At 47.9% G+C, this 24,113-nt stretch overlaps 10 protein-coding genes across 10 annotated transcripts; 5 read left to right on the plus strand and 5 right to left on the minus strand.

Moving 5' to 3' along the window:
* Window positions 1–76: 76 nt before the first annotated feature.
* On the plus strand, window positions 77–967 carry BU24DRAFT_457167 (uncharacterized protein; the record flags this gene model as incomplete). Its single annotated transcript, XM_033531512.1, has 3 exons — window positions 77–220; window positions 328–567; window positions 713–967. 3 exons carry the CDS (start codon window positions 77–79, stop codon window positions 965–967), a joined length of 639 nt encoding a protein of 212 aa, XP_033389502.1.
* A 235-nt stretch (window positions 968–1,202) lies between these two features.
* On the minus strand, window positions 1,203–3,748 carry BU24DRAFT_446244 (uncharacterized protein). Its single transcript, XM_033530753.1, has 3 exons — window positions 3,105–3,748; window positions 1,810–3,053; window positions 1,203–1,760 (listed from the first exon to the last, which is right to left on the minus strand). The coding sequence occupies exons 1-3, from the start codon at window positions 3,591–3,593 to the stop codon at window positions 1,658–1,660; spliced, it is 1,836 nt and encodes a 611-aa protein (XP_033389503.1). The 5' UTR covers window positions 3,594–3,748; the 3' UTR covers window positions 1,203–1,657.
* Window positions 3,749–3,929: 181 nt separating this feature from the next.
* On the plus strand, window positions 3,930–6,001 carry BU24DRAFT_487640 (DNA topoisomerase IV, alpha subunit). Its single transcript, XM_033533472.1, has 7 exons — window positions 3,930–4,704; window positions 4,757–4,823; window positions 4,878–4,986; window positions 5,033–5,119; window positions 5,171–5,251; window positions 5,298–5,366; window positions 5,419–6,001. Exons 1-7 carry the CDS (start codon window positions 4,158–4,160, stop codon window positions 5,929–5,931), a joined length of 1,473 nt encoding a protein of 490 aa, XP_033389504.1. The 5' UTR covers window positions 3,930–4,157; the 3' UTR covers window positions 5,932–6,001.
* A 344-nt stretch (window positions 6,002–6,345) lies between these two features.
* On the plus strand, window positions 6,346–7,902 carry BU24DRAFT_457170 (uncharacterized protein; the record flags this gene model as incomplete). Its single annotated transcript, XM_033531513.1, has 1 exon — window positions 6,346–7,902. One exon carries the CDS (start codon window positions 6,346–6,348, stop codon window positions 7,900–7,902), a length of 1,557 nt encoding a protein of 518 aa, XP_033389505.1.
* Window positions 7,903–8,443: 541 nt separating this feature from the next.
* BU24DRAFT_15806 (TPR-like protein) lies at window positions 8,444–10,489 on the minus strand. Its single transcript, XM_033521345.1, has 2 exons — window positions 10,313–10,489; window positions 8,444–10,259 (listed from the first exon to the last, which is right to left on the minus strand). The coding sequence occupies exons 1-2, from the start codon at window positions 10,407–10,409 to the stop codon at window positions 8,464–8,466; spliced, it is 1,893 nt and encodes a 630-aa protein (XP_033389506.1). The 5' UTR covers window positions 10,410–10,489; the 3' UTR covers window positions 8,444–8,463.
* A 289-nt stretch (window positions 10,490–10,778) lies between these two features.
* Window positions 10,779–11,866, plus strand: BU24DRAFT_15874 (DUF572-domain-containing protein). The gene has a single exon (XM_033521351.1). It carries the CDS (start codon window positions 10,882–10,884, stop codon window positions 11,767–11,769), a length of 888 nt encoding a protein of 295 aa, XP_033389507.1. The 5' UTR covers window positions 10,779–10,881; the 3' UTR covers window positions 11,770–11,866.
* On the minus strand, window positions 11,867–13,221 carry BU24DRAFT_15873 (glycoside hydrolase family 43 protein). Its single transcript, XM_033521350.1, has one exon. It carries the CDS (start codon window positions 13,018–13,020, stop codon window positions 11,965–11,967), a length of 1,056 nt encoding a protein of 351 aa, XP_033389508.1. The 5' UTR covers window positions 13,021–13,221; the 3' UTR covers window positions 11,867–11,964.
* Window positions 13,222–13,715: 494 nt separating this feature from the next.
* On the minus strand, window positions 13,716–16,389 carry BU24DRAFT_438397 (glycoside hydrolase family 2 protein; the record flags this gene model as incomplete). Its single annotated transcript, XM_033530253.1, has 3 exons — window positions 15,529–16,389; window positions 13,794–15,495; window positions 13,716–13,759 (listed from the first exon to the last, which is right to left on the minus strand). Exons 1-3 carry the CDS (start codon window positions 16,366–16,368, stop codon window positions 13,716–13,718), a joined length of 2,586 nt encoding a protein of 861 aa, XP_033389509.1. The 5' UTR covers window positions 16,369–16,389.
* A 1,665-nt stretch (window positions 16,390–18,054) lies between these two features.
* BU24DRAFT_416830 (kinase-like protein) lies at window positions 18,055–21,289 on the plus strand. Its single transcript, XM_033526553.1, has 8 exons — window positions 18,055–18,791; window positions 18,850–19,841; window positions 19,894–20,030; window positions 20,084–20,212; window positions 20,264–20,309; window positions 20,367–20,578; window positions 20,638–20,853; window positions 20,922–21,289. The coding sequence occupies exons 1-8, from the start codon at window positions 18,174–18,176 to the stop codon at window positions 21,062–21,064; spliced, it is 2,493 nt and encodes an 830-aa protein (XP_033389510.1). The 5' UTR covers window positions 18,055–18,173; the 3' UTR covers window positions 21,065–21,289.
* Window positions 21,290–22,154: 865 nt separating this feature from the next.
* Window positions 22,155–22,817, minus strand: BU24DRAFT_416831 (uncharacterized protein; the record flags this gene model as incomplete). The annotated part of the gene is made up of 2 exons (XM_033526554.1): window positions 22,716–22,817; window positions 22,155–22,649 (listed from the first exon to the last, which is right to left on the minus strand). A coding segment is annotated over exon 2 (253 nt), but the record flags the coding sequence as incomplete, so codon positions are not given.
* Window positions 22,818–24,113: the final 1,296 nt, after the last annotated feature.

Here is a 24,113-nt window from a genome sequence, read left to right on the forward strand (position 1 = left end):
CCTCTAAATCTTCATCTACCTCATTCACCTGTCCATTGTTGTTGACAACCTTCTTCCGCATCGTATTTCACGAACCATGTCTGTTCCTACGGTCACTCTCAACTCTCTGAAAGACTACTCGGCATTGCCTGTCTTACGCGAATCGATCGCTGCTAAAGCGCCTGGTCTGGTCATTCAAGGTCTTGAACTTCCAACCGAAATGATCACACTGCTCTTGCAGGTGGCCGAGTCCTCACAAGACAATGCATGTAAACCCTTTTCTTGTCCTGTCTCACACAAACATAATGCCACCCAAGACTCACGGTATCTTCTCTCATCCTGTTCTAGGTCTTCCGCGTCACAAAACGTGCCCTCACTGAACCCGATAGCCGCGCCGACCCCAGACTTCTCGCTCTGCTCCGCCTGCTTCATTCCCTCGCAACGACACTCTTCAACAACCTCAGCCACGTTCTTGAACTTCCCTGGGAGAAGTATCTGTCCGAGATGCATGAATTTGTAGCGCCAGGCGCTGATGAGCTAGCTCTCTATCACAACACAAAGGGCTTGTCAAGTACTTGGTCCACTGTTGTAAGAATGCACCATTTCGTTACATGCAGATGAGAACCCTGATACCCCTGACTTGAGCTTCCTCATCCCCGTGTCCCTCGCTACCTAGCTTTATTCTATCTTTCTAATTGGACCGACTCGAACTTCACATTGACATTTCACTCAGACTTTCGCAATCGATATTGTACGCCCATCTGTATGCCACGTCACATATGGTAAAGCCCTCGGCGTCTTCTCTGAGAACTCCGTCACTCCTTCCCAGACACTGCCCCAACTCGAATCTGCTGGACGAATTTTGGTATATCACGTTCGGCCCAACTACACAACCTTCTATACCCGGGCCGCTGGGGCTCTGATGACGCCACTTAGTGATCAGGAATACGAAGATCGAAAGACAGTTCAGCAGCTGGACTTGGCATGAATAGAACGTTAGCATCACAATCTGATCATAAAGTCTGTTCGTGGGAACTAATAGATGTAGACAAGATCAAAGAGAAAGGAACACAAGTCACTTTTTGCGAGGAGGGCTTCTGCAAGCGGTCCGCCTGCGCTGTGCCAATATTTCAACCTGAACACGAGATTGATAAGAAGACATCAGCCACTCTACTTCCAATACCAGGAATTGCTTGCTGTTACAACCCGTTCATAATGATGAGATCTTCTAGAGTCAAGGCTCAATGTTGGCCTCAATAATATATGATCTCGTAACTCGGTTTGTGTATGACCTGTCTAAGTATAGAATATGCATCGTTACACGAGGCCACCCTTGCGGAGCAGCATGCTATCAATTTCTTCTTCTGATATCCCAGGCCGTTGCTGGAATGGTGTTCATAAAAACATAAAGGAGCCATATGTCTGACTCTGTTGAGGAAGGAAAGGGTTACGCCGACGCCTCTGAAATGATGATTTGAGCGACAGCGCTGCAGACACCGATGGAGCAATGATAAAACGCCGATTTGCCTTTAACCCACTCGTACACCATCGCTAGTTATGCAGACGTATAACAGGAAATAAACTCTGTGCGCTCCCCCACCGCGTAGCATACACAGTGAACAGAAAAATTTGACAACTATTATGGCAGGGCTAGAAAACTGCACGAAAGGCGGTTTTACTATTGGATGAGGATCCAACGTTTCTCTGCCTCCTTTGGTCCCTTACGGGCGGCTACTGTGCTGAGGGTGTTACTGATAGCATCCTTGGGTAATTTGGGAAACCTAATTTTTGTTAGCTATGGATAGAATGTCATTTCAAGGATCGTCTTACTTTTTTTTCAAAGCTTCGATAAGAGCGATCTTTGTTAAATCGCTACCCTCAACTTCTGCCTTGAAAGCTGCAAGTTGTTCTGTTGGTATGAGGCGTTTGGCGGGTTTGGCAGGTTTTGAATTGATGCTGGGCGATCCATTGACATGCGCAACCAGTAATCCGTTGATAGGCCGTTGTGAGAGTGGCATGCGGGGCGGCTGCATGGCAGCATTTGTAGAGCTGCTGTCTTTACTAAACATAGATTGCGTGGCAGGCGCCGCTTTGGGAACAGGAGCCCAGTATGCCGTGGAGAATGGATCGATAGAAGTCGGTTGTGGTTCTAAGAGAAACCCCATCCTGAAATCCTTGAACTCGGTGGAAATAGCACCAGACCCATCATTGAGTCTCGATACCCCTTCGACATCTTCCCAACACAGTCCAGTACTAACGGGAGCCTGATCACCACTGATCAGCCTGCGTTTGACCTGAGCATCGTCTTCATCATCAAGGAAGCCTTCCATGTCATCGTCTCCATCCTCGGACATTTCATCGTCCCCTTCAGAATCGAGGTCCTCGCCCTCTTCAGGCTCCTCCCACTCTGCTTCTGAGTCATAGTCATACTCTATTTCATTGAGCGTGCGCGAGAGTGGGTTCCTAGACAACCGAGCTCCCTCCTCTGCTGTTACATCTCGAGTAAACGTGCCGTAGTATGGTGGTCGAACATCTTCTTGAAAGTGCAAGTACTTCATCGGAATTTGCTTCAGTAGGTCTAATGGATTTTTTGGTGATGTGTCGCGCTCCTTGGTAAGATCTACAACCGAGGGGACACGGGATCCGTTGATTTGGTCCACCAATTCAGATATGGAAGGAGTTTGAAGCCCTCGCTTGCGCCGTGACCCAAACTGAGAAGTGAAAGATTCCACCGATGAGTTTCCTAAGAGGTCTTTTCCCTGGACAAACATGTTGGCGAAACGGTTCTGCGCAGAGAGAGTTTGTTCCCGGTCCTTCGGTTGGAGCTCCTGGAATCGGTTATAAGGTGCGAGTATCGAATGAGAATGTAACTGGAAAGGGAGAAAGGTTCGTTCGTAGTCGGACTTAGATTTTTGTGGAGAAGCACAAGTGGTATTGGCATCAGTCAGCTCAACATCTGGCACAGGCGATACTGTCTCGGAATCTGTGGAGCGAACAGTATCTACCATAGTGCTTACAGATTTCTCCAGTCCAGATTTGGGTTTGACAAAGAAAGCATTCAGCTTCATTTGGCTCTAGAGGTAGGGTCAGCAGTCTATTCGATGATCATTTCCATCAACACATACCCGTTCCTTCTTTCTCTTTTCTTCCTCCTTTTGCTGTTGTTCAAGCTCTTTGGCACGTTTCTTCTCTTCTCGCTCCTCATTCTTCTTACGTTTCTCCTCATCTTTGAGTCGTTTCTGCTCGTCTTTCTGGGCTTTGATATCTGCCTTTGCCTTATCTTCAGCCTCTCTTTGTGTTTTCTTTTCTGCTCGAGCCTTGTCTTTCGCCTCCTTCTCCAATCTCTGATCTTCCTTTTCCTGAGTGGTTAGCTTCCGCCGTTTGGCCGGTTGTTGTGTGGCAGAAAGATTTGGTGCCGAGTGCACAGGCGTTGCTGCGGACGGCGTTTTCGCCGGTGAAGGGCTTGGAACGGTGGACAGATCAGTCAAAGGAGTAGAGGGTGCCTCGGATGGAGGGGCTCTTTCGGGAGTCGAGATGAGAGGTTCTATTTGGTCGTGTGTACGCTTCGGCGAGCGGGCAACAGTAGTTGTCGAAGGTCCCTCCATGTCGGCCATGGAAATACGCCTCGAGGAAAACGGTGTGACGGGGCGCGAAGTCCAATGATGAAAATCTCAGGGAAGACTGTATTGGAGACTTTATGCTGTTTGTATTCGTGGGATCAAAAGCTGCATTGGTGGTGGTTGAGGTGGTAGATGTACAATGAAAGTAGAGATTGGAGGTGAAAGTGGACGCGACAATGGACAAAGATGGGGAAGTCGCGTCTTCGCGTCCGACCACCTGACTAGCCCCATATAGTTAGTGCCATAGGTGCCTATCTGTGCACGTGCCATCATCAGTACTCGTTCCTACCAGAACTACGAATTTATGTATTCACCATGTAGGCGCGCACTCGTACATCCCACTTTACCTCACTTACCCGTTATTTTGATGAACGACGCATTCCTGCAAGTGATTGTACCAGACATTTGCGTGCATCGCCTATACAGACAACAACAGATAAAGCCAGCGTCCTTCACCACTCAATTGTATTCTTGACTGAAAGTCCATGCACGAATTGCTTCTTGGAACTACTTTCGGGCAAGACGTGAACCAAAAGCTGCAGGTTGTGATATGGTTGCATGATGGACACTGGATTCGCCGAAGACATTTTGTTCCAGTGCTCCTCCTCAACCGACAACGTAATTTCAGAGAGCGACCTGCTCGGACAAACTAGTGAAACCGAGATTGAAGCGTTCAACATAAATTCCTTGTGCATACCACCGGAGCCATATGCTGCTGAGAACGACGTTACAGCTCTCGAGCAATATTCATCCGTTACCGATGTGAACAACCTTCCCACCGATGATGTCCTGTTCTCATCTTCCTTGCCAGCCATTGTCCCAGCAGCGTCTGAGATGGAAGGGGAGGTGGAACTACCAGCGCAGTCTTCGTCGATACAGTCCTTTCCCTACAGCCAAGGATCGCCTGTAGTTGAGCGGATAGAGACGATTCTTAGAACAATCATCACTGATCTACAGGACGGCGCGGAAGATGTTTTCATCCTGCTGAGAGCGAGCTATGAAGGTCCCAGGCGCCCAACTTCTGGACTGGACAATCTCTCTGTACCTGCTCGCTTCAGAAAGATAAGCTTCCCCGGAAGTTCTGCTGGGGAGGCATGGAGATTCAGTATTGATGTGTCTCCTTTTACTCGAGTGATAGGCCGTTGACACTGCTGTAGCTACAATAGTTCGTATTCTTGAACTCATTCATGAAAGTCTCACAGAGAACACGAAGTTGACGAAAAGGTATGTGATGACTTTTAATAATATACTCCACGTATTTCAGTACTGAAAGGTTAGGGATATCTACTATCGTCATCCTGATCTCTTTCTTAAGCAGTCCGTGGTCGACCGATACGTAGATGATATTGCACGCACTTTCGAGGTGTCAAGACATCATCTAAACGTAGTAAGTCTAGCAGATCACGCTGTACAGACGAATCCTAATTAGTTAGGTTGCTACTGCAAAAGGGATTGTTGCCGGAAATTTCAAGATTCACAAAGCGGATGGTTCCATGTTGAATGGTTTGAACGAGGCAGAGGTATGCTCTATGGAGTCAACTAGGTTTCTCGGTCTTTCCTCACACCTACAGGGCATGCTTGTCCCCGAGATCTCGGAGAATGATGCGATAGATATGCCGAGGATCAGATGGATATTAGTCGTGGAGAAAGAGGTATCGTGTCGAGATTGATAATGGCTATCCGCTCACATAAGAGAAGGCCACTTTCCGTTCCTTACTTGCAACAGCTCTCTGGGCTCAGCTAAGCTTGCAAGGGCTTGTTCTTACTGTAAGCGTATATCACGATACAATCATCTTCGGGCTTCTTCTCATTTGATTAGGCAAAGGGATATCCGGATCTGTCTTCGCGAAGGTTTTTAAGTCAGCTCGCGCAACATTGCCCAAGAGTGCCTATGTACATGTTAGTGGACTACGACCCAGACGGATTCGCCATCATGTCGACGTACAAATACAGTTCACATCGTCTGTCGCACGAAACAATATCAGCCGGTGATATGCATCCATTAGCCTTGCCTCAGCTACGCTGGCTTGATATCAAATGCCGTCAGATGGAAAGGGCAGACACTAAAGAGGGAGAGTGGATCCACGACTGGTTAGCAAACGTATCAGGCCTAATGAAGTTGACTACAAGAGACCGGAACAAAGCAACGCAAATGCTAGGCTGGCATGCTTGTGCTGAGGATGGGTGTGAGCAACAATGGAGACGCGAGCTTCAGACGATGCTCATCTTGAATATCAAAGCTGAGATGCAAATTCTGGAGGAGCTCCCAGGGGGCATTGCTTCGTGGCTAACACATCGCTTAGTCGTTGATGGTGAAGAACATCCGGTATGATCGAGTTGATTTGTTGAATGAGTTTGCTGTAGCTGAAGTGATTCAATTGTTATATCGTAGAGGCGGAAGGGCTCGCTAAGTTTATTGGAGCAATGTCCGTTATAATTAAGCACAATGTGGAATTACGACTATTAGCCAATCGAGTCAGCAATGAAATGCATGTAATGCCATTCCGCCTTTTGTACCAATCGACAAACCAATGTCATCGGCAGTTTGCGCTACATTTGTCTACTAAGTGTGTATCGCCTGGTTCGTGGTAGGCGGGATGAACATCTGCCAAGCGGCGGCCAGCGCATGCCGTGATCGAAAGGAATCCCCTCGATCACCGCATCCCATGCAATGCCAACAAGACTCTCAACCACGGTGCATAACGACCATGCATTGACCTGCAGCTCCAGAAAAGCAATTCCCACAATGCCCGCGTATCCTGCGGAGAATATCAGTCAGGCTGGCAGCTCTTCCGAAACACCAGCTTCCAGCCGGTGGGACCGCATCCAACGTTCTCCTACCTACGCTCATCCAAATGGTCCTACTATTGAAGACTACACCGCTGGATCGGTCGTCCCGCCGACGTTGACACCAGCTACGACTACATGCCAGCCTGTGGCTCTCCAGGTCCTGTCTACTCTCTGGGATGATAGCAACGTGTCCATGATTGATACAGAGAGACGCGTTCCAGCCGACCCCTCGATTCCAAGCATCGTTGCCCGCGCGCCCTCGCCCTCTATACAAGAAACGCCCTCTGACCTGACAACAAGCGCAAGCTCAATCCCTAGCACGACTACAACGCTGACGAACACACTTCCACCTACACAATCTGCTGCTCTGCGCGCCCTCAATGCCCCAGCCTTCCAGAATCACCCATCGACAAACGCCAACAGCAAGCCCGCGAAGTCTACCTCAAGTCAAACCACACTATCAAGTCAGCCCGTCGTCGTGCGAACATATTCTGGCGCCCGTCACATCTCTCGCGCTTCATCTGGCGTGAATTCTCCCCGACTGTTTCCCAACCTGAGTAGCAGCATGCCGCCACCGGCTTCCATGTTGACAGCAGGACTCGCCGGCCGAAGCGAGCGACTACCCGCGGCGGACGATTTCTCGTTCTCGGCTATACTTCGTGCGGTGGACCCAGAGATAAGGGAGGCGATTGATGCTATTGCGGAGATATGTGCGAAGAGCAGATTGAGTCTCGCTGACGAGTACGATGCTCATCTGCCTCCGCAAGGAGAGATCACAGCTATGGGGACCGGTTGGGCCTCAAGCATGGGTGCAATGGCCGGGAGAGGACGTTTGCCACGAATTGGACAGGCATGGAACGCAGGAGAACAGACCTTGACAGTTGTGCCTGAGGCTAGCAGCTCGAGCGAGAGGCTTGTGAGCGAGCATCACCAAAGCGCAACAGCCGATCCCAATAAGAAGAGAAACCAATCCGCATATGGAAGTCTCAAAAGTGTTATCAGCGGTGGTAGCGGAAAGAGAAGAGCTCTCGATCTGAATGTCTTCGGTTCAACAGAGCGGGACGTGTCGAAAGAGAACACGCAAAGTACCCAGACAGGCCCTGCATGGAGTGTACGAGCCAGTCCGGCAGCAGCAAATCACCCCTCTCTGACTATAGTCACATCATCACAAGCCTCGAAACAACTCTCGCTCGATTGTTCCTCTACAATCAAAAACGTCCCCGAGGGACCTCAAGAGCAAGAAACACAGCAAACACAGACGAAAGCAACTGCCCTAGATACGAAATACGTCCCTTCCCATCGCCGCAATGCCTCGAGTATCAGCAATGCACAATCGCGGGTGCGATCGAGTACATTGAGCTCATTGACCTCCTGGATCCCGTGGTCGCGCAACCCGGACGCAGAAGACATGGACAAAGACGCGACGAAGGCGGTAGCGAAACTCAGGGAGATGCTTGTACAATCCGAGACCTCGAATCTTGGTAAAGGGAAGGCACCAGCACACGCTGTATGAGCTCATGCGCTGCAGTTCAGCCCTGTTTCCCTCCTTATTTTATGATACCCAGAGAAGGTTTGCCCTGTACAGGTCTCCACAATCGAAAAGATACACTTGAGCCGTTGCCCAGTGTAGGATAATGATAATCAACTGGCTCGGTAAATTATGACGAGAGCTCGCTTTCATGATTTATGATTAACGTTTATGCCCACTTTCTTATACCTCTTTACACTACATATACATCATTCATTACGCCGGTGCTTTGAAAAGTAGCATACTTATTTGTATCCACTGTAGGAAATTACCATCATCTTTGTCCGAGAAGACCCAAATACATATGGTGAATGTGCTCATTGGTGCCGCTCTTGAGTATTTCTTCAAAGTCTCGAGTTGATGCTCGACCTCACACTAATACGGGGATTCCAATAGGGTTACTATTCACCGTGCCTCGCCGGAACCATATAGATTCAAAATCATGCGCTTTCCGAACATCATGCGTGAAACCAGATTTGCATCTTTTCCTGAACGCCCTGTCATGATACAAACCCCACGCTTAGATACAAGAGGGACCGTCCTACTTCACCCATCCGAATCGACCATCATGCTCTCTCCATAGGCACTCTCCTCGCCCAGTGCAGCCGCGTTTCTTGTACGCCTAGTACCTCGTCCTGCCACCTTGTTTTGTTGGATCTCCTTTAATTTCCCATCGATTCGACGGTCTAATTCTTCGACTTCGAAGTCACCAACTTGCTCACTATATTCATCCAATCCTCTGTTAACGCCAAACTCGCCATTGTCACTCTCATTGGATTCGAAAGTACGGTTTAGCAAGTCGGTAGCCATGGGATCTTGTGGAGCAACTGCTAACGCCTCATGCAACGCAATGATGGCTTCCCAGTTGCGACCCATTTCGAGAAGAACCAACCCTTTGGCGGTAAATACGCCCGCGTCCTGTATACCGGCTCGTAGGACGTCTTCGAAGGTCGATAGAGATTCATCCAACTGGTTGCAGCGCCTCAAAGCATGTGCGAGATTTATCCGAGTGGGTAACCAAGCGTCCCGATCCGAGTCATTAATTTCTGCGATGTTGAGAGCGCGACGGAACATACTTATAGCGTCTGGTAGAGCATCTTGATGATAGAAGACGACACCGAGCTCGTTTAGAAGGAGGGGATCCTGTTTACAAATGTCGAATGCGACGTTAAGGTAATCGTGCGCCAAGGTGAGTTGATTTAACTGGAGGTTTTGCATCCCAATGAATAGTTGCGGTAGGTGGGTTCCCTGAAACAGTCGTGCAGCGGTACCATAAGCGGCGATAGCTTGGTCATGTTCGCCCTCTGCTGCAAATGTGTGTGCGAACCCAATCCAAGCTGGACCGAAATGCGGATCCATCATCGATGATTTAGAAAAGTAACGGCGGGCCTCGGCAATGCGATTGATGGAGAGATAATACACTCCAACAGCAAGCCATGCACAAGGTTCCTGTGGGTTGTGATCGGCCAATTCGTGAGCAAGCAAAAACAGCTCATTCTTACGGCCAAGTTCATGTAAGCAAGCCAAGTGGACCGGAAGGGTAGCAAAGTTGTTCTTATCACGCTCCAAAATCGACGAAGTAAGCGCAAGAGCATCTCGGAACCGGCAATGGGTGAAGAGAAGATCTGCCTTGGAAAGTAGGATATCTGGATTCTCAGAGAGGTTGTAATGTGTTGAAAGAGATTCTGCAGCCGCTGTGAACTCTTGCGGCCGAGAGTATTTAGAGAGGCGAGTGGTATAAAGCTGCTTTGTGAATTGTGCAGCTTCTTGGGAGAGCGATGAATTGTTGTCTACATTGATGGTATCGAAGTTAAGAGACTCGAGGAATTTCCACTCTTCGGAGGGGTGCATCAGGGAATTGGCCATGAGCTGATCAAAGGCCTCGAAACATTGTACATCGATCTGAACGGCGATTTTGTAACACTCCTTTGCGCGGTCGAAGGCGTTCTTCTTTGCAAAGCATACTCCTCGAAGGTAGCACATGCCGGCCTCAGCTTTAAGACTTGCAGAGTCCTCCCGGTCTCGCTCTTCACTTGTAGGCAGACGTTCCGTGCGTGACAAGGTTTTCTGATGGCGTGCACCAGCCCGGGTATTTACATCAACGTGCCGAAGCTTCTGGCGTGCACTGCCTGGTGCAGATATTAAATGTGTAGGGTTCTTCTCGCCGAGTGTTTCCAAAGCTTCGTCTGTTTGACCTAATTTTATGGAACAATGTGCATGTAAGTACCGGCATTGTGGATTGCGTTCAATCAGGTCGCCGCGGGAAAGAAAGGCCTGAGCGCGAGTGTAATGTGCAGTTTGAAAATGGACTTGGGCAAGCCAGAAGGCATCTTGGTCGTCCTCTAAGCGACAGTGTCAGTGGGAAATATTAGTAGAGTCCAGAGAATGTACGCACTAGTCAGTGCCAGCAGTTTGTCTGCAACAAATATTGCTGTATCGTATTGATGCTTGTTAATAGCGTCTTGCCGCCAATCTCGTAGAAATTTCTCCATAGTTCCGAAGATGTCATACGGCTTCAGCGAGGCAGACTGGTGATAGAAGATGCAATGCGGTGATTGCGCACTTCGATGGATGTTGCTCAATGTGAATACATTCTCAGAACAGTCGTGTACGAGTTGAGAAGATTCGAGGAGGTGTAAATGTGTTAGGCGTTCAGTTGTTGTTTCTAAGGGATAAGTAAGTGATTGTACTTGTAAAGCGGAAGTCCACTGCGGAACAACAAATCGCGCCTGCACAATCGCGTGGACACGGGACGAGGCGTTGCAGGTGTGGTACGCGGGGTTCTGCCATCTTTTACCGCCCATTAGTCAGTCACATGTGCCAAGCTCTCCCATCAATCATTAGTACATTAGGTACCTATACTAATGTTCAACAACTTTCATTCCCAGTGTCGAAACGACCCAACAACATCCTCGATTACCCAACGTACTACCAACAAATTTCGAGTAGTACGCAACAGCCAGCATGTCCGAGCGAAAAGTCCTTACGAAGTATTACCCACCCGACTTCGATCCTTCGAAGATTACTCGGCAACGGGGCCCCAAGGTTACAGGTCCCAAACTACAGACTGTGCGCCTTATGGCTCCCTTCTCCATGAAATGCACCCATTGTGGCGAGTTCATTTACAAGGGGAGAAAATTCAATGCTCGAAAAGAAACCACGGACGAAAAGTACTACAACATTTCCATCTTCCGTTTCTACATACGGTGCACCCGCTGCAGTGGCGAGATCACTTTCAAAACAGACCCGAAAAATATGGACTACGAAAGTGAAAAGGGTGCCAAGAGGAATTTCGAGCCATGGAGAGAAGCAAAATTAGCGGAGGAAACAGAGGAGGAACGGCTTGACAGACTGGAAAAGGAGGAGGCAGAGCGAGATGCCATGCAGGAACTGGAGACCAAAGTCTTGGATGCAAAGACGGAGATGGCTATTGCAGACGCCCTGGACGAGATCCGCTCCCGTAATGCACGTCTTGAAAGGGCCGATAAGGACGGTGTTGTTGCAGATGTGCCTGATGTTGAAGATGAGAAACGCAAAAGAGAAGATGCGGAAGATGCAGAGGCTGCCAGGAAGGCTTTTGAAAGCCGGGTCATGGCAGATTTGGGAGAGGTGGCAATTGATGAGGAAGATATGATGGTTGATTCCGGCCCCGAAGGTCCCGCTCCACCAGTGCCAACTTTTGTCAAGAAACAAACAAAGCCAAAGAAAGACGCGGCAGCTGCACTTGGCATTAAAAAGAAGCTGGTATCCGACCACACCTGTCCACCACCTGAGAAGGCTTCTTTAAAGGCCCCTACTGCCCCTCCTAAGCCCGCGCTTCTTCTCGGTGGATATGATTCAGACAGCGATTGAGCAAATAGGTAAGACACATCTTGTCTTAAGTGAGAAGCAACTTGATTATTTGATTACTCTTTCATTGTCCCAGAAAGCCCCGTAGTATGTAGCTAACTATCCTTAAGGTCCATAGCCTTGTTTGACATCATGGTATCATATCCTATGCATTTGGTAATTTGGGCATCATATGCAACCCTCCAGATCAGCTAAGCATCAAGGCCATCTTGCCGCCAATGCAGACGCAATTGTCGCATTCACAGGCAGTACGCTTCCATGCCTAAGATTCTTAGGGAAATTGGTACGGTCGCTTGCGGTCCATTTTCCTCCCTTCACATCACTTGTCTCGTACGGCCTGTATCCATCGCTACCGTAGAAGTCAAGTAGAAGATGTGCCTTCCCTTGGACTTGATTATCCCAATAGGCGGCTGGTCCTTCCACACCTGAAGCTATGATCGCGTTGGAGCCTCCAGGTCGCGCCCAGGAACCAAAGAGCCCCGTGGTCGATATCTCCGTGAAGACCGTCTTTGCGGTTTCGTCTTTCATGAAGCGTGCATACGTTTTATCGCCTAGCGGAAGGATATTCAAGTCGATGATATTGGTGGGGCTCTTGTTGATGTAGTCCTGCGGTGCCGAGAAAGTCTTGAAGTCGCTTGTGTATGCGTACCGAATCCTCGTTGCGCTTGGACTTCCCGTGTGCTGTGGGTCGCTTGTGGCATAGAACTTGCTTGCCCAATGGACGAGGTACTGTCCTTTCTCTGCATCCCATATCGCATCAGGCGCCCATACCATCCCAGCGGTCTTGTCCTCCACCTCAACTAGTCTCTCTTGCGCCCAATTTACGAGATCGACGCTCTCCCATACAAAAATTCCCCTTGATCCAGTGCGTTGCGCTGCATCCCAAGTCGTCTTTCCGATTTCCAGATCAGTACCAATGATATACCATTTTTTGCTTGCCTCCCTACCACCACCGGCAATGAGCGAGGGATCTCGGACTCCCTTCGTGCCTTTTGTAGGGTTAATCACCGGCTGACCCTTGTTTAATGCCTTGAACGAGTTTGCATTGTTGCCGTTGGAGGTGTAAAAATACACACTCGGCTTGTCTCCTAAGAAAAAAGCTCCAAGGTAGCCAGTCAATGAAGGGTCCGCCCGCTGATGCACCGACCGAGGGCTGAAGGACGAGAAATCGAGAGCTTGAGAAGCCGGAGCAGCGAGCGCGCAAGTGGCAAACACGGACAACGATATGAGGCTCCGCATATTTAACAAACTCATGCCAGATCAAAGAAAAAGATCGATTGGTAGGTCAACTACCGTGGGCTATTAAAGTGTATATACATATACAAGTATGATACACATCTGGAAATATCCCGTCCTCCGGCCATGGAACTTGACCACAAGATCGTCCATGTTTCCTATAGGAGCAAAAATTCGGTGCAATGTAGTTCCTTAATTGCCGTGAATATGTCCTTCCGGATATTGCCCCGTGCCCACCCCTCCCCCCCACACACTTAAGAATGTGGAGAAACAAGGTTCTTCTCTTCTGCTATGGTTCTTGCTAAACCCGTTACGATAGAGTTCGAATAAATACTTACCGGCGCGGCGCAATCTCGGACGGATTGAGGCAGTAGTGATTGCTGCGGCCAGGTCACTAAATACTTCGCGCTAAGGGATTGCACGATATTCTCCGTTGTAGATCCTCGGCTTGCTCTACACATCACGTCACAGGCCACTTGTATTGAGATACCAAGCACCTGTTTGGGCACAATGACCGCTCTATTTTAGTTCTAGCATTCATGGAGTCATAATTCAGGATTTGATGACATTGGAATGTTGTTTTCGTTTTTACAACCCGTAGACATTTTAATCGCGTGTTTTCAAGAGTTAGTTAAGCCCCGTGATTAGCTCGAAGACATCTATCTACCTTCCTAAAACCAACTTGAAGATTTCCATGACAACTTTTTGTCGAGTTATGTGACTGCTCGATTATGAGCCCAGGACTGGGACCTTGTGCCTGGCCACGTTTTTTCCCAAGATCTCAATGCTACCTCCCTTTAACTTACCACCATTTCCAATGTCAATCGTGATCTTCTCCCCTGGCCAGAGCGTAATATAGTTATCGCTCCACAGTACAGGAACAGCGTCATTGCCAGCTTCATTCAAGAGATTCAGTCGTACAAAGATAGCCGGCACTTTCGCGGTGTTGGTGAGCTCGACCGCCGTTCCATGCTGTGTAAGAGTGACATTAGCCCGTGCCACTCCATCCAGTGCCTTATAGTCGGCAAATGCCGTCGTCGGTGTATAATACCACGTGGACTTGTCCCAATCCAGCACATCGGTCTTCCCAGAGATCCAGTACACATTGCGACTGAGCGTTTCCTTCCTGTCGTGCAGGACAAGCCGAAGAAGCACCACCTCTTCAATTCCCGAAAGGCCTGGTAGTGAACCGACAAACTTGGCTGAGCTGGGCTCTGTTGGTCCAGAGAACGAGTTCCGGGAGAGGATTGTGCCGTTCAGGCTGATGATCTCGAAGTCCACGGTTCTTTGTCCTGCGCGATCGATTTGTCGGTTGATCAAATATACACTATTCCCTACAGGGTCAAAGACTACATGTTCATCTCTGGAAGCAATCTTCGCTCCATAGTATGAGCCCCAGGGATGGAGATAGTAATCGAAGAGATTCCAATGAAGGGACGGCCAAGCGTTGTTCAGCATCCAGTATATCAACCCCGTTGCAGGACGCTGGGTATTCCATCGAGCTGCATAGGCTTCGAATTGTGAGCGCGTGGCCTCGTAGTCCATCATCTGTGCTTTCATAAGGTAATCATCGAGCGAAGTTGGTGCCCCGTAGCGCGCCCATAGTGCTGCATTGTATATCTCCCTTGTGTAGAATTGCGAAACCTCGGTCGACATATGGTAAAGTCCCTTTTTGGGATTCTTCCAAAGGTCTTCGAGGTCGGCAGGCGAAAGAAACTTCTTCAGAGACGATAGCTCTGGCGTTCCTGCACCAGCACCAAGCTCGCTCGCAAACCCAGCTGCAGACCCGAGGCGATTCTGATCATCGTACCAATACGAAGGTGGGACCCAGTCATACGGACCCTCCATCTTCATACCCCCATTTCCTAGTTGTGCTGGGAACCCACGTTGGCTTGCAGAAGATATTATGGGAATGTTCCAGTCGAATGCCTCCAAAGCATCGACATAGATCTTGGTGGCACGATCGTCGGGCCAGAAGTCACTCCCAACTAGGAATGCTAACAAAGAGGGATGATGCTGCATCATTTCAGCCTCATGGCGCATGGATGAGTTTGCGATCGTATAGTCACGGTCAGTCCACTTCTCGCCACTTCCCTCATCGTTGTAAGTCCAACCTTCCCACTTGTCGCAGCACTCCCACCCAGTCATTACCATGAGTCCGAGTTCATCAGCGAGCTCATATAGATATGGGTGCTCTTGTTTGCCTTCGAGTCGGACTGTATTCATGCCCATATCAAGCATGTACTGGAATTGAGTGCGGATCTTCTCTGCATCAAATCGTAAGAACATATCTGAGGTATAACCGGCCCCGACGACTTGGAATCGCTTCCCATTAATGAAGAATGTAGTGTCATTTGAGGAGGAAAGCGTTGAAGTCACACTTCGTATCCCGAACCTAATCTTGGAGGTTTTATCTGACACCTCGGCGCCTATACTCGCAGTGCAGACGGTGGAATATAGAGGCTGAGCACCCCATTGTTTTGGCCACCAAATCTGCGGTTCCTTGAGCTTTATATCCAGGGCTACTTTTCGTTGCGCACGTGCTTCAAGCACAAATTCTGCTTTCGGATGTCCAAGCTCGGTACCTGATGGGTCAAGTACTGTGCAGGCCACTTCTCCGCGAAGAGTACTATTCTTCAAGTTCTTCACGCCGACTCTCACACTGATGTTGGCGTTCTTTTCGTACCTATCTGCGAGAGCCACGACCCGCGGAAGCGAAAGAGATGCTCCACCTGACTGCTTCACCTCAACATCCCTCCATACCCCAGTTCCATTGTCCGGTGGATACGGATTCCAGTCCACGAATCCCAAAGCAAGGTCTCGATTGTAGTCGGTGGGATATGCACGTATGAGAAGAATGTTATTGCCCGCTTTCACTAGACCGGTGAGATCCAGTTCCAATCCAGTGTATGATCCCGCCTGCGTATTCCTCCCGGCAACTAGAACTCCATTCAGATATATATCTGCACTTGATGAAATTCCGTGCGTGCGAAGTTGGTAATACGAGCCATTTCCCGGCTTCAGATCTAATTTGGCTCGGTAAAACCAGGGGACAGAGAACCGTGTGGGTGTCACCTTCTTCAAATTGGTCGAGTAGAAGATCTCCTTCTCTTTGTAAACATTATTTTCAAGCAGCGTGGCCATCAATGTTCCTCTGGTTCCAATCTTGTACCACGAAGAGGTGTCGAGCCCCGGGTCGGATAATTTTGACTGGTCATTGCCGATCTGGCGAGACGATTGGACATGCCATGCTGGAATCGTAGCTATTTGCCCTGGTAGAGTGACAATTGCTGCAGCAGTTAGAAAAGAGCAGAGACAAGCGATGCACAACAATTGAAACCCCACGTTCAAGGCGAGCGGGCACATGGTCGCTGTGTTTGAGTTCCGTGGAAAATACTGCCTTGCCAGGACAAAGAACAGGCGAGGCCTATGAGGTATGATAGGTATTTGTACATAGCTAGCTAGGTATTACCAAATGAGGGAGGATCGCTCAATTTACTTTCGGGTTGGATCACGGTGTAACGTTGACAGGCGAAGACCACATAGTGGTTCGTATTCAAGTATGCCAAGTACAGCCGGCAATGAGCAGGGTAATGTAACGGTTGATCACCAGTCGATCAATATCAGGATTGAATGGGACGACTATTAATATTAGATTAGATCAAGGATATCAGTACTTGCACTAAGTTATGTTTACTTCTTAGCATAGGTTAATTAAACACTCTTATGGAGTAGCTCTTATTCTACTACTTATTAACCCATACAGGAACTCTGTTGCTATAGTTTAGTTAATTCGATAGCTGAGCATTTTTGATTTTACCTCATAATCTGCCTGTAATCAATCAATCTCTCTGTTTGCTTAGATGTTAGTACGTGACATTTGTGTGGTAATCAGATACGTTTTGCTCTCCAATAAACAGCGTAGAGATGTTGCATGTCAACAATTGACGAATATATCAGTTGATTCTTGTCTATTAGACCTACCAATGTACCTTCAATTGACGATTGACGCAAGATAATACTGCTACAAGTCAACCACTCTGCTTACCACCAAAATCTATTTCCTACGATCAAAGACGAAGCAAAACTGAATAGCTACACTCCACTTATCTACCCCGGGAAATACATAAAAGGGGCAAGTGAAGCTAGCCATATGCACAGCAATCGCGCTATGCATGCGTTTCGACTAGGTGAGACTCTGTCTCCGTCCTTGCGTCTTGCTCGTGTTCGGAGGACTCCCCGTCTTTATTAGGTAGGTACTTAAGATTGAAGAACACCAAACCGCAGCACGACAATTATCAGGATGAATGGTTCGAACTGAGGCAAGGTCGATAGAAATAACAAGAAGGCTAGAGCATGTATCATCCAGGATATCCGAGGTTTGCTTGTCTGTTGAGTATCGTTTTTACACAATGTTCATTGAGCGAGAAGTGGATGGTAGAAATCTGATTGACTGGATGAGATGTGAAAGGGTATTTTTTTTGATGACATAATCCAGCTTCTCCAGTCCATGAAAGTGTCCTTTCTCCAAAACATAGATTAGCTTGCCTTGTTCTTTGTACAATGTATGGCAGTATATATATCAAGATATCTTGATTCCTATGTCCAGAGACTCCAAGGTCACTGCAATTGCTAGGGGATCCTTACGATACTAGTAATCTCGTTCGGTATGTACGCTCAAAACCCGGTTCATCCCTCTCGCAAACAACGGTATGAATGCGGATCACATCGGTGATTTCACAGTGTACCCGGGCCGGTTACCCTTGACAATACGGGTAGATGTCTGTTCCGAACACTTTGCGTCACATTACTTTCATCATTAACAAGCCGGCATTACTGCATTCCAGGCATGGGCACAACCCCAGGTAGCAGGCTGTAATTCTTGCACTAGTAGAAGGCACCTCACGTGCTGATTTATTACACTGGAGTCAGCGCTTGCTCGGCAATACTATTCGTCCTCATTTGATGCAATCGGGCGTGGGTCGAGTGCCAGGCAGCCGACCGATATTGTGGCTGCAGCCCCCAACAGACCCCCGCCACTCCCAGCCTGGAGAAGCGTTAATACGTTGTGATTGAGCCGTACGTCTTAAGAACACCTGAACAACAACATCGTTTCACAGGGAAGAGGATTCAATACTTACCGGGATGTTTTGTTATTTTTCATTTCAGTGATGGCTTCTGCATCAACTTGGCCTGCTTGTGATCGCGCACGCGAACGCCTATATGGGCAGAGAGCGTCGGCCAGGTATTATGAACGACGCGACAGTGTATCCTACTTCCCGCGCTCTGGCATAGTCAAAGTTTTGGAAGAATTCCCTCTTCAACTTATTTTGAACTGCGATTGCGACAATTGTCGCCGCTATTCAGATCTCCAAGGCAGGGCAGATCAGCGCGAGAAGCATGTGGATCGCGCTGAGTTGCTGAACCGTTATGCAACTACGTACGGACTGCTCATCTGGCTCAGATATCCAAGTCTTATCCATCTCTTTCTCAGCTATCGTAAATCGCTCGATGATGGGATTTGGTCAGAGGGGAATCTGGCATTCCTTTTGAAATCTGAAGCCCTTGCGCCAGAAAAAGCAAAAATGGTCATTGGCGAGATTCTGGAGGGGCAATATCATTTCTGCGTGCAGAAAATTGACATACGAAAAACAGTTTCAACTCTGTCGGGAAAAGAAATATTACCTTTCGAGGAAGAAGATAAGCCTAGAGGTAGAGGAGACTTTGGGGAGGTATGGGAGTTCAAAATTCCCAAAGAGTACGTTGCGGAAGAGCTAGGATCCCGTCAGGTGAGTGTGTTTTTAGTGAAATATCACGTTAGGTATGCTGACACAACCCCAATACTAGATCGATCGCTATGCACGGAAAATTATTGATCGGCGCTGGTCTCAAGATACAAGAGCGGAGGCCAAAGAATGGGTGAATCATCTTTTCGTCAATGACCTTAATCACCCAAATCTCATGGAAGCACTTGCAGCTTTCGAGTATGGTAACGACTTTTCCATGATAATGGAGCTGGCTGAATGCACTTTGTGGGAATTCCTGAAAGGCGCCGGTGATGTCCAACTTTCGTCGGAAGAGCTCTGGCGTCAAGTTGTGGGCATGACAGAAGGACTTGCGTACCTACACGGTGCAAGTGTTAATGGAGGCAAATTGGACGGGAGAATGTTCCACATGGATCTTAAGCCCTCGAACGTCCTTTTTGCCAACAAGACCATGAAAATTGCAGACTTCGGGCTTTCATACTACAAACCAGGTATAAGGGCGACTGAATCAAGAATCAGCGGAAACTCGAGACACGAAGGTGCGGGAGCCTATGCAGCGCCACCATCAAGAGCCAGTGCCGCATATGATGTGTATTCACTCGGCACGATCATCTCGGAGATTGCGTGCTTTGATGTGTCGAAGAAAGAGGGCGTTTTTGCATATCGAACGAAAAGAACAAACGACACATTAGCAGAGGCCATGTATGAAGCTTCTATGCAATTCTATTACCCTAGAGCGCCGTATAATCTGAAAGATTCAGTGGTTCAGGAACACTCGGATCTGTTCCAAAAGGCAGAGAGTAGTAGGGCTAATCCGCAAGAAGAAATTCTCGAATCATGGCAAGGTGTATTTTATCAAAAGGGAGTGTTTGATCTCATCGGGGAGATGTTGCTACCATCCGCCGAAGAAAGACCAGAAGCAAGATATGTTGCGAGTAAACTTGAGACCTACGTGATCCAAGCTTCCAGGGTCGATAGAGGAAGCGACCCCCCCCTCATCGACGTGTGGAAAGCAACAAGGGAGGGCAGAGGGTTTGGTATCAATGCACCGCAATGTCTGGAAATCAACAGGCTGTACGTCGTAGAGAGTATGCATCTCCAAGCTTGGAAGCTAATTCTTTCCCAGCCCAGCCCATCTCAAAGTATCCCATTTAGGGACGGAGCACATTGGGTTATGGCTTTATCCTGATGTATCGGACAAGACTGTCGAAATCCGAACGTTTCGTTCCAACGGACTTACACTGGACACTAAAGAGATCACTGGTTCGTTGAGTCTTCTTATCATTCGTCTACGAACTTGCTCATGATAATGTTAGTTTTTCGAAGAAAAGGCAACCCGATTAGAGCCATCAAACCAGGGTACCTGAAAAGCCGTGGGGATTATCCGCTGCACCTACTACACATTAAGGATGGACTAATAACCTATATCCTTCCCAAAGTAGCTGGTTAGTTGAATACATTTGGTTTATTTCATGTCACCTGATAATTTAAAACAGCCTTGCGTTTTCAAAGCGTCCTCACTGGGCAGTACATATATCAGAGGTGATTTGATCCAAATCACGTAATAAAGAGGATGATCTAATCATTTCATATAACTAGTATGAGTTTGAAAGCCACGCAGTATGCATTCTACAAGAAAAGCTCCAGGATCTTCAGCAGACAGAATGAATTTATCGAGAAGAGCGTACATGAGTGCGCCTCTCATATTCAATTCTGGACGAGTCGTGAGATCGGATCCGAAAGCCGCAGTGATCAGCCGCTTGACATAAGCCTCGCCATATTGACAGAAGAAAAATTAGTCCTTATTGAAGGTAAGTTGCGTGCTTTAGTCAGATCCAATAGCGACTAACTGCATCTACAATACATGTAGTCACGAATGAGCTCAGAATACCCGAGACACGGGACTCGAGGATGCTAAGCCTCGAAAATTTAGGTACGAGATCAAGCATAGACGTGAAGATTTTCGAAGTTCCAGAGGGCATACCTTTGAACCTCAAGTTCAACAAACGATCGCGGCATAGCAGTGATGCAAAGTTCAAGGACACAAGTCCCGATAGAGTGAAGATTCATCTTGAAAATGATACAGGTGAGGTCTTTATACTCTTATTCAAGGATGCTTTAAGTACGTGACTAAGTTTGTTTATACATTTACAGACATCATGATTTTCTGGCAGACTTTGAGAAATCTTCAACAAGAATGGATGTACTCGAACGGCTTGGAAGTTCGGCCACAGACAGGAACAGGGGCAACACATGCCCCGCCGCAACCCGGAACAGTAGCAACACACGTAGTCTGAATTTTGCGGCGTCAGCCTGTCGAGCTTCCTGACGGTTGCATTTCCAGATCACGATCGCAGATTTTGGAAGGCAAGCTACGGGAGCACCACCAATACCAACATGCCATGGCCATAGCAGAAATCGCAAGCGCGACGATCATGTAGATCCAGATATTAGATGCCATTTTCAGGGTATGTCCATCTGGAGTCTCTTCAAACCCAAAGAAATTCGAACCAAAGAAAGTCTGTGTCCACGGATGAGTCAGGGCATGGTACCGCCAAAGGGCAAATTGGAAGCTCACCGCTACAAATGTTGCTGGCAAGAATATGGCGGAGACAAGAGCAACAACCTTCATAGACCTAGTGTCGCGTGTTGACTGCGATGCTAATAATCGTACTAATTTGTTTTCCTCTGCACTTTCCTTGGCAATAGTATGCATCGCGACGTTCATTCTATGGCTTGTTTCGGCAGATCTTATGTCCAGTATTTGTTCGATCTAGGAGCATCCGTGTATCAGTATGTAGTGACATGAATATTAATGGGAATAACTACCAATGCTCCGACGCCCCCTGCCCTGTCAACCAAAGATCGCAATTGCGAAGCGTAGGTTTCCTGTTGAAAGATACAGTCATCACCTAAGGCGTGACATCCCGTGAGGCGCATTGATGTCTCAGGTAGTCCTTTTCCCATGTCTTGAAAGAACGCCTGTACGCGTCGACAAGTTCTTATATTTAGTTCAAGTAGGTGTACCAGCTTTTTGAACTTGTCCGTCATGATCTGCAGCCGTCGGATATCACCAAAATCTGTGTCAATCATGCCACTTTTGCCCGCTTGCTGGACGTTTGAAAAAAATCCACGATCCATCTTTCTCAGTTAGCTCGCTCCATCCATGGCACAAATCGCTACATACCAATAAAGAGAACTCCTCCTCTAGGTAATTAATGTAGTACCGCCACTCATCCGAGAGGTGTTGGATGATCATCATGTGAAATCGTATTTGCGCCGGTGCAGATGTCATGCACTCATCTACGCTGGTCTGATTCAATCTTTCCCTAAGGCCTTCAGGGGTATTCAAAAGTATCCATGTATTACCAGCGGAATTCATGTGGTATTGTTGATAAATACCCGTTTGCCGGACCGAGTATGGATCTAGTAGCGAACTTCGTCCATGGCGTTCCACGAATTTCACGTCATATGCTATCGCTGCTCGTCTTAGGCTTCTTCATTTCAACAAAAGGTATAACATACTGTATGTGTCCACTAATTGGCCCAATGGCTTAGAATCTAGACGAGTCAACAGGGTTGTAAATCCTTCCTCGACCGCCGTGATCTTTTCTCCAAACATGTGCAATACGTTTAAGAAGTCGGGATGTACTTTCAAGGCTGTCATGAGCTTTCGAAATAGCTCTTCGGTAATCAAGAGTTGTCCCCAAGAGTATGTTTGCGCTATGTAGCTACACAGGGATGAGTAGGTATCCATCTTACATTAGGAGTCGGGGCATATGTATACGTACAAAAACCGAGCTGAATCTTGGGATTGGAGGCTTCGACGCAATTGTTCGGGCTTTTTGATAGTTGTTGCATCGGCCATTATCAACCCCGCCTCTGAATTCACATAAATTTAGTTGCGGCCACGGAAATGGAGCCTGTTTTGAAAATGAGATGACGCACCATCACAACTTCTCACTGTAGATACATCTAGCTCGCACAAGCCTGCTTCGGAGATGAACAATCTGTCTGCATCACGACTAAGCCGTTCATGGGATCGCTGAGCATCGACCTCAAGTGAAGAAAATGGCAAGCTACGAGGATAGTCTTGCCAGCCATCGAATACATCAGCTTCGGTGCTGATATTGCACATAACGAGTTTGTCTTTATGATTTTGTCTTGTTCCTGGCAGGAAAGGTACCATGATACATACATGCAGGCTTGTGCGGGGCGGCTCTTTTGTCTATCTCAGCCGCACGAGAGGCGGGAATCGAGCCTTGCACATCATACAGCTGAATGCACCAAGGCGCGTTTCTAGTAAAGCATCTAAACTATAGTGTCTCACTAAACCCCACCAGGGTGAAAACGAGGCTATGCGATACAGATCTTATAGCCTGGCATCTCTTTCCCGCATAGTCGATATCATGTCAGCCTCGTAGGCTTTTATGATAGTAATAAAATCGTCGTTGGAGTTCAACTTTCTGGTTCTGATGATGCCGAAAATTAGATGACTAGTTCACTACTATATTAAGATAGAATGAATACTCACTGGTTCTAATTTCCATGGAACCTCAACTTTCCATTTGGCATAGTCGTCTGGAGGTTGCTGAAATCATTTAGCTTGAGGGGAAGAGTACAAGGTGGAAACCTACGACTATCCTGAAGTTATCCGCACCGTACCAAATGGTAAGCTGCTCGACTAATATTCTTTTCACAGGTGTGTATCTACCCTCGATCGTCTCTTCTATCATGTTGGCTCGTTGGTGGTTGGCTTCACACAGCTTTACCGCGATGTAAGGATCGACCGAGGCAATGGATTACTACGCGCCAGGAGATGGCGAGTGAGGTGATATAACGCCTAAACATTCCTCCAGGGTTCCCTTCCGGTCAAGGCCATAGTTCTCTTTGTCGAGTGGTTGACCGGTTCCGCTGCCACGTCGCTCGATGCATGAGTGGCGTCACAAGGCTGTGACGCCATGGCATTCGTGGTGCTGCATTGCCCCATTCGGCTGGCTGAGTGGGTGGAATTGGGGTCAGGCAAATCAAAGTTGCATTCTCTCTGTGCCTTAGTGAGGGGTCCTCGATATTTGTTGCCTGAGGCTCACCTCTTAGCAATGAAAAATACAATGGCCATAAGCGGCGCCTTGAAGCCTTGGAAGTAATACTGATTCTGTCAGACAAAAAAGCAATTGAATAGAAAGGATCGATACATTAGTTAAGGCTTGTTTGCATTTGTATGTGTACATGTAGAAGGAAGTTATCGTAATAATACAAGTGCATATTTGCCAATTGCGGCGAAAGAAGATGAGCTCGTCACTTCCTGTTTTGGCCCTCTTGAATCTTGAATACCATATATGGTGT

This window comes from Aaosphaeria arxii (genome assembly GCF_010015735.1).
Source record: "Aaosphaeria arxii CBS 175.79 unplaced genomic scaffold BU24scaffold_1, whole genome shotgun sequence".
NCBI classification, from domain to species: Eukaryota; Fungi; Ascomycota; class Dothideomycetes; order Pleosporales; genus Aaosphaeria; species Aaosphaeria arxii.

Bases quoted from the DNA above. Each gene is read 5' to 3' on its own strand.
- BU24DRAFT_446244 (XM_033530753.1), bottom strand. From the start codon at position 3,593: ATGGCCGACATGGAGGGACCTTCGACAACTACTGTTGCCCGCTCGCCG. The intron at 3,054-3,104 runs GTATGTGTTGAT...CCCTACCTCTAG, and splicing joins AAAAGAGAAAGAAGGAACGG to AGCCAAATGAAGCTGAATGC. The intron at 1,761-1,809 runs GTAAGACGATCC...AACAAAAATTAG, and splicing joins ATCGAAGCTTTGAAAAAAAA to GTTTCCCAAATTACCCAAGG.
- BU24DRAFT_487640 (XM_033533472.1), top strand. From the start codon at position 4,158: ATGATGGACACTGGATTCGCCGAAGACATTTTGTTCCAGTGCTCCTCC. The intron at 4,824-4,877 runs GTATGTGATGAC...CTGAAAGGTTAG, and splicing joins AACACGAAGTTGACGAAAAG to GGATATCTACTATCGTCATC. The intron at 5,120-5,170 runs GTATGCTCTATG...TCACACCTACAG, and splicing joins ATGGTTTGAACGAGGCAGAG to GGCATGCTTGTCCCCGAGAT.
- BU24DRAFT_15806 (XM_033521345.1), bottom strand. From the start codon at position 10,409: ATGGAGAAATTTCTACGAGATTGGCGGCAAGACGCTATTAACAAGCAT. The intron at 10,260-10,312 runs GTGCGTACATTC...ACTGTCGCTTAG, and splicing joins CAAACTGCTGGCACTGACTA to AGGACGACCAAGATGCCTTC.
- BU24DRAFT_15874 (XM_033521351.1), top strand. From the start codon at position 10,882: ATGTCCGAGCGAAAAGTCCTTACGAAGTATTACCCACCCGACTTCGAT.
- BU24DRAFT_15873 (XM_033521350.1), bottom strand. From the start codon at position 13,020: ATGAGTTTGTTAAATATGCGGAGCCTCATATCGTTGTCCGTGTTTGCC.
- BU24DRAFT_416830 (XM_033526553.1), top strand. From the start codon at position 18,174: ATGGCTTCTGCATCAACTTGGCCTGCTTGTGATCGCGCACGCGAACGC. The intron at 20,213-20,263 runs GTTAGTTGAATA...AATTTAAAACAG, and splicing joins TATCCTTCCCAAAGTAGCTG to CCTTGCGTTTTCAAAGCGTC. The intron at 20,854-20,921 runs GTGAGGTCTTTA...ATACATTTACAG, and splicing joins TCATCTTGAAAATGATACAG to ACATCATGATTTTCTGGCAG.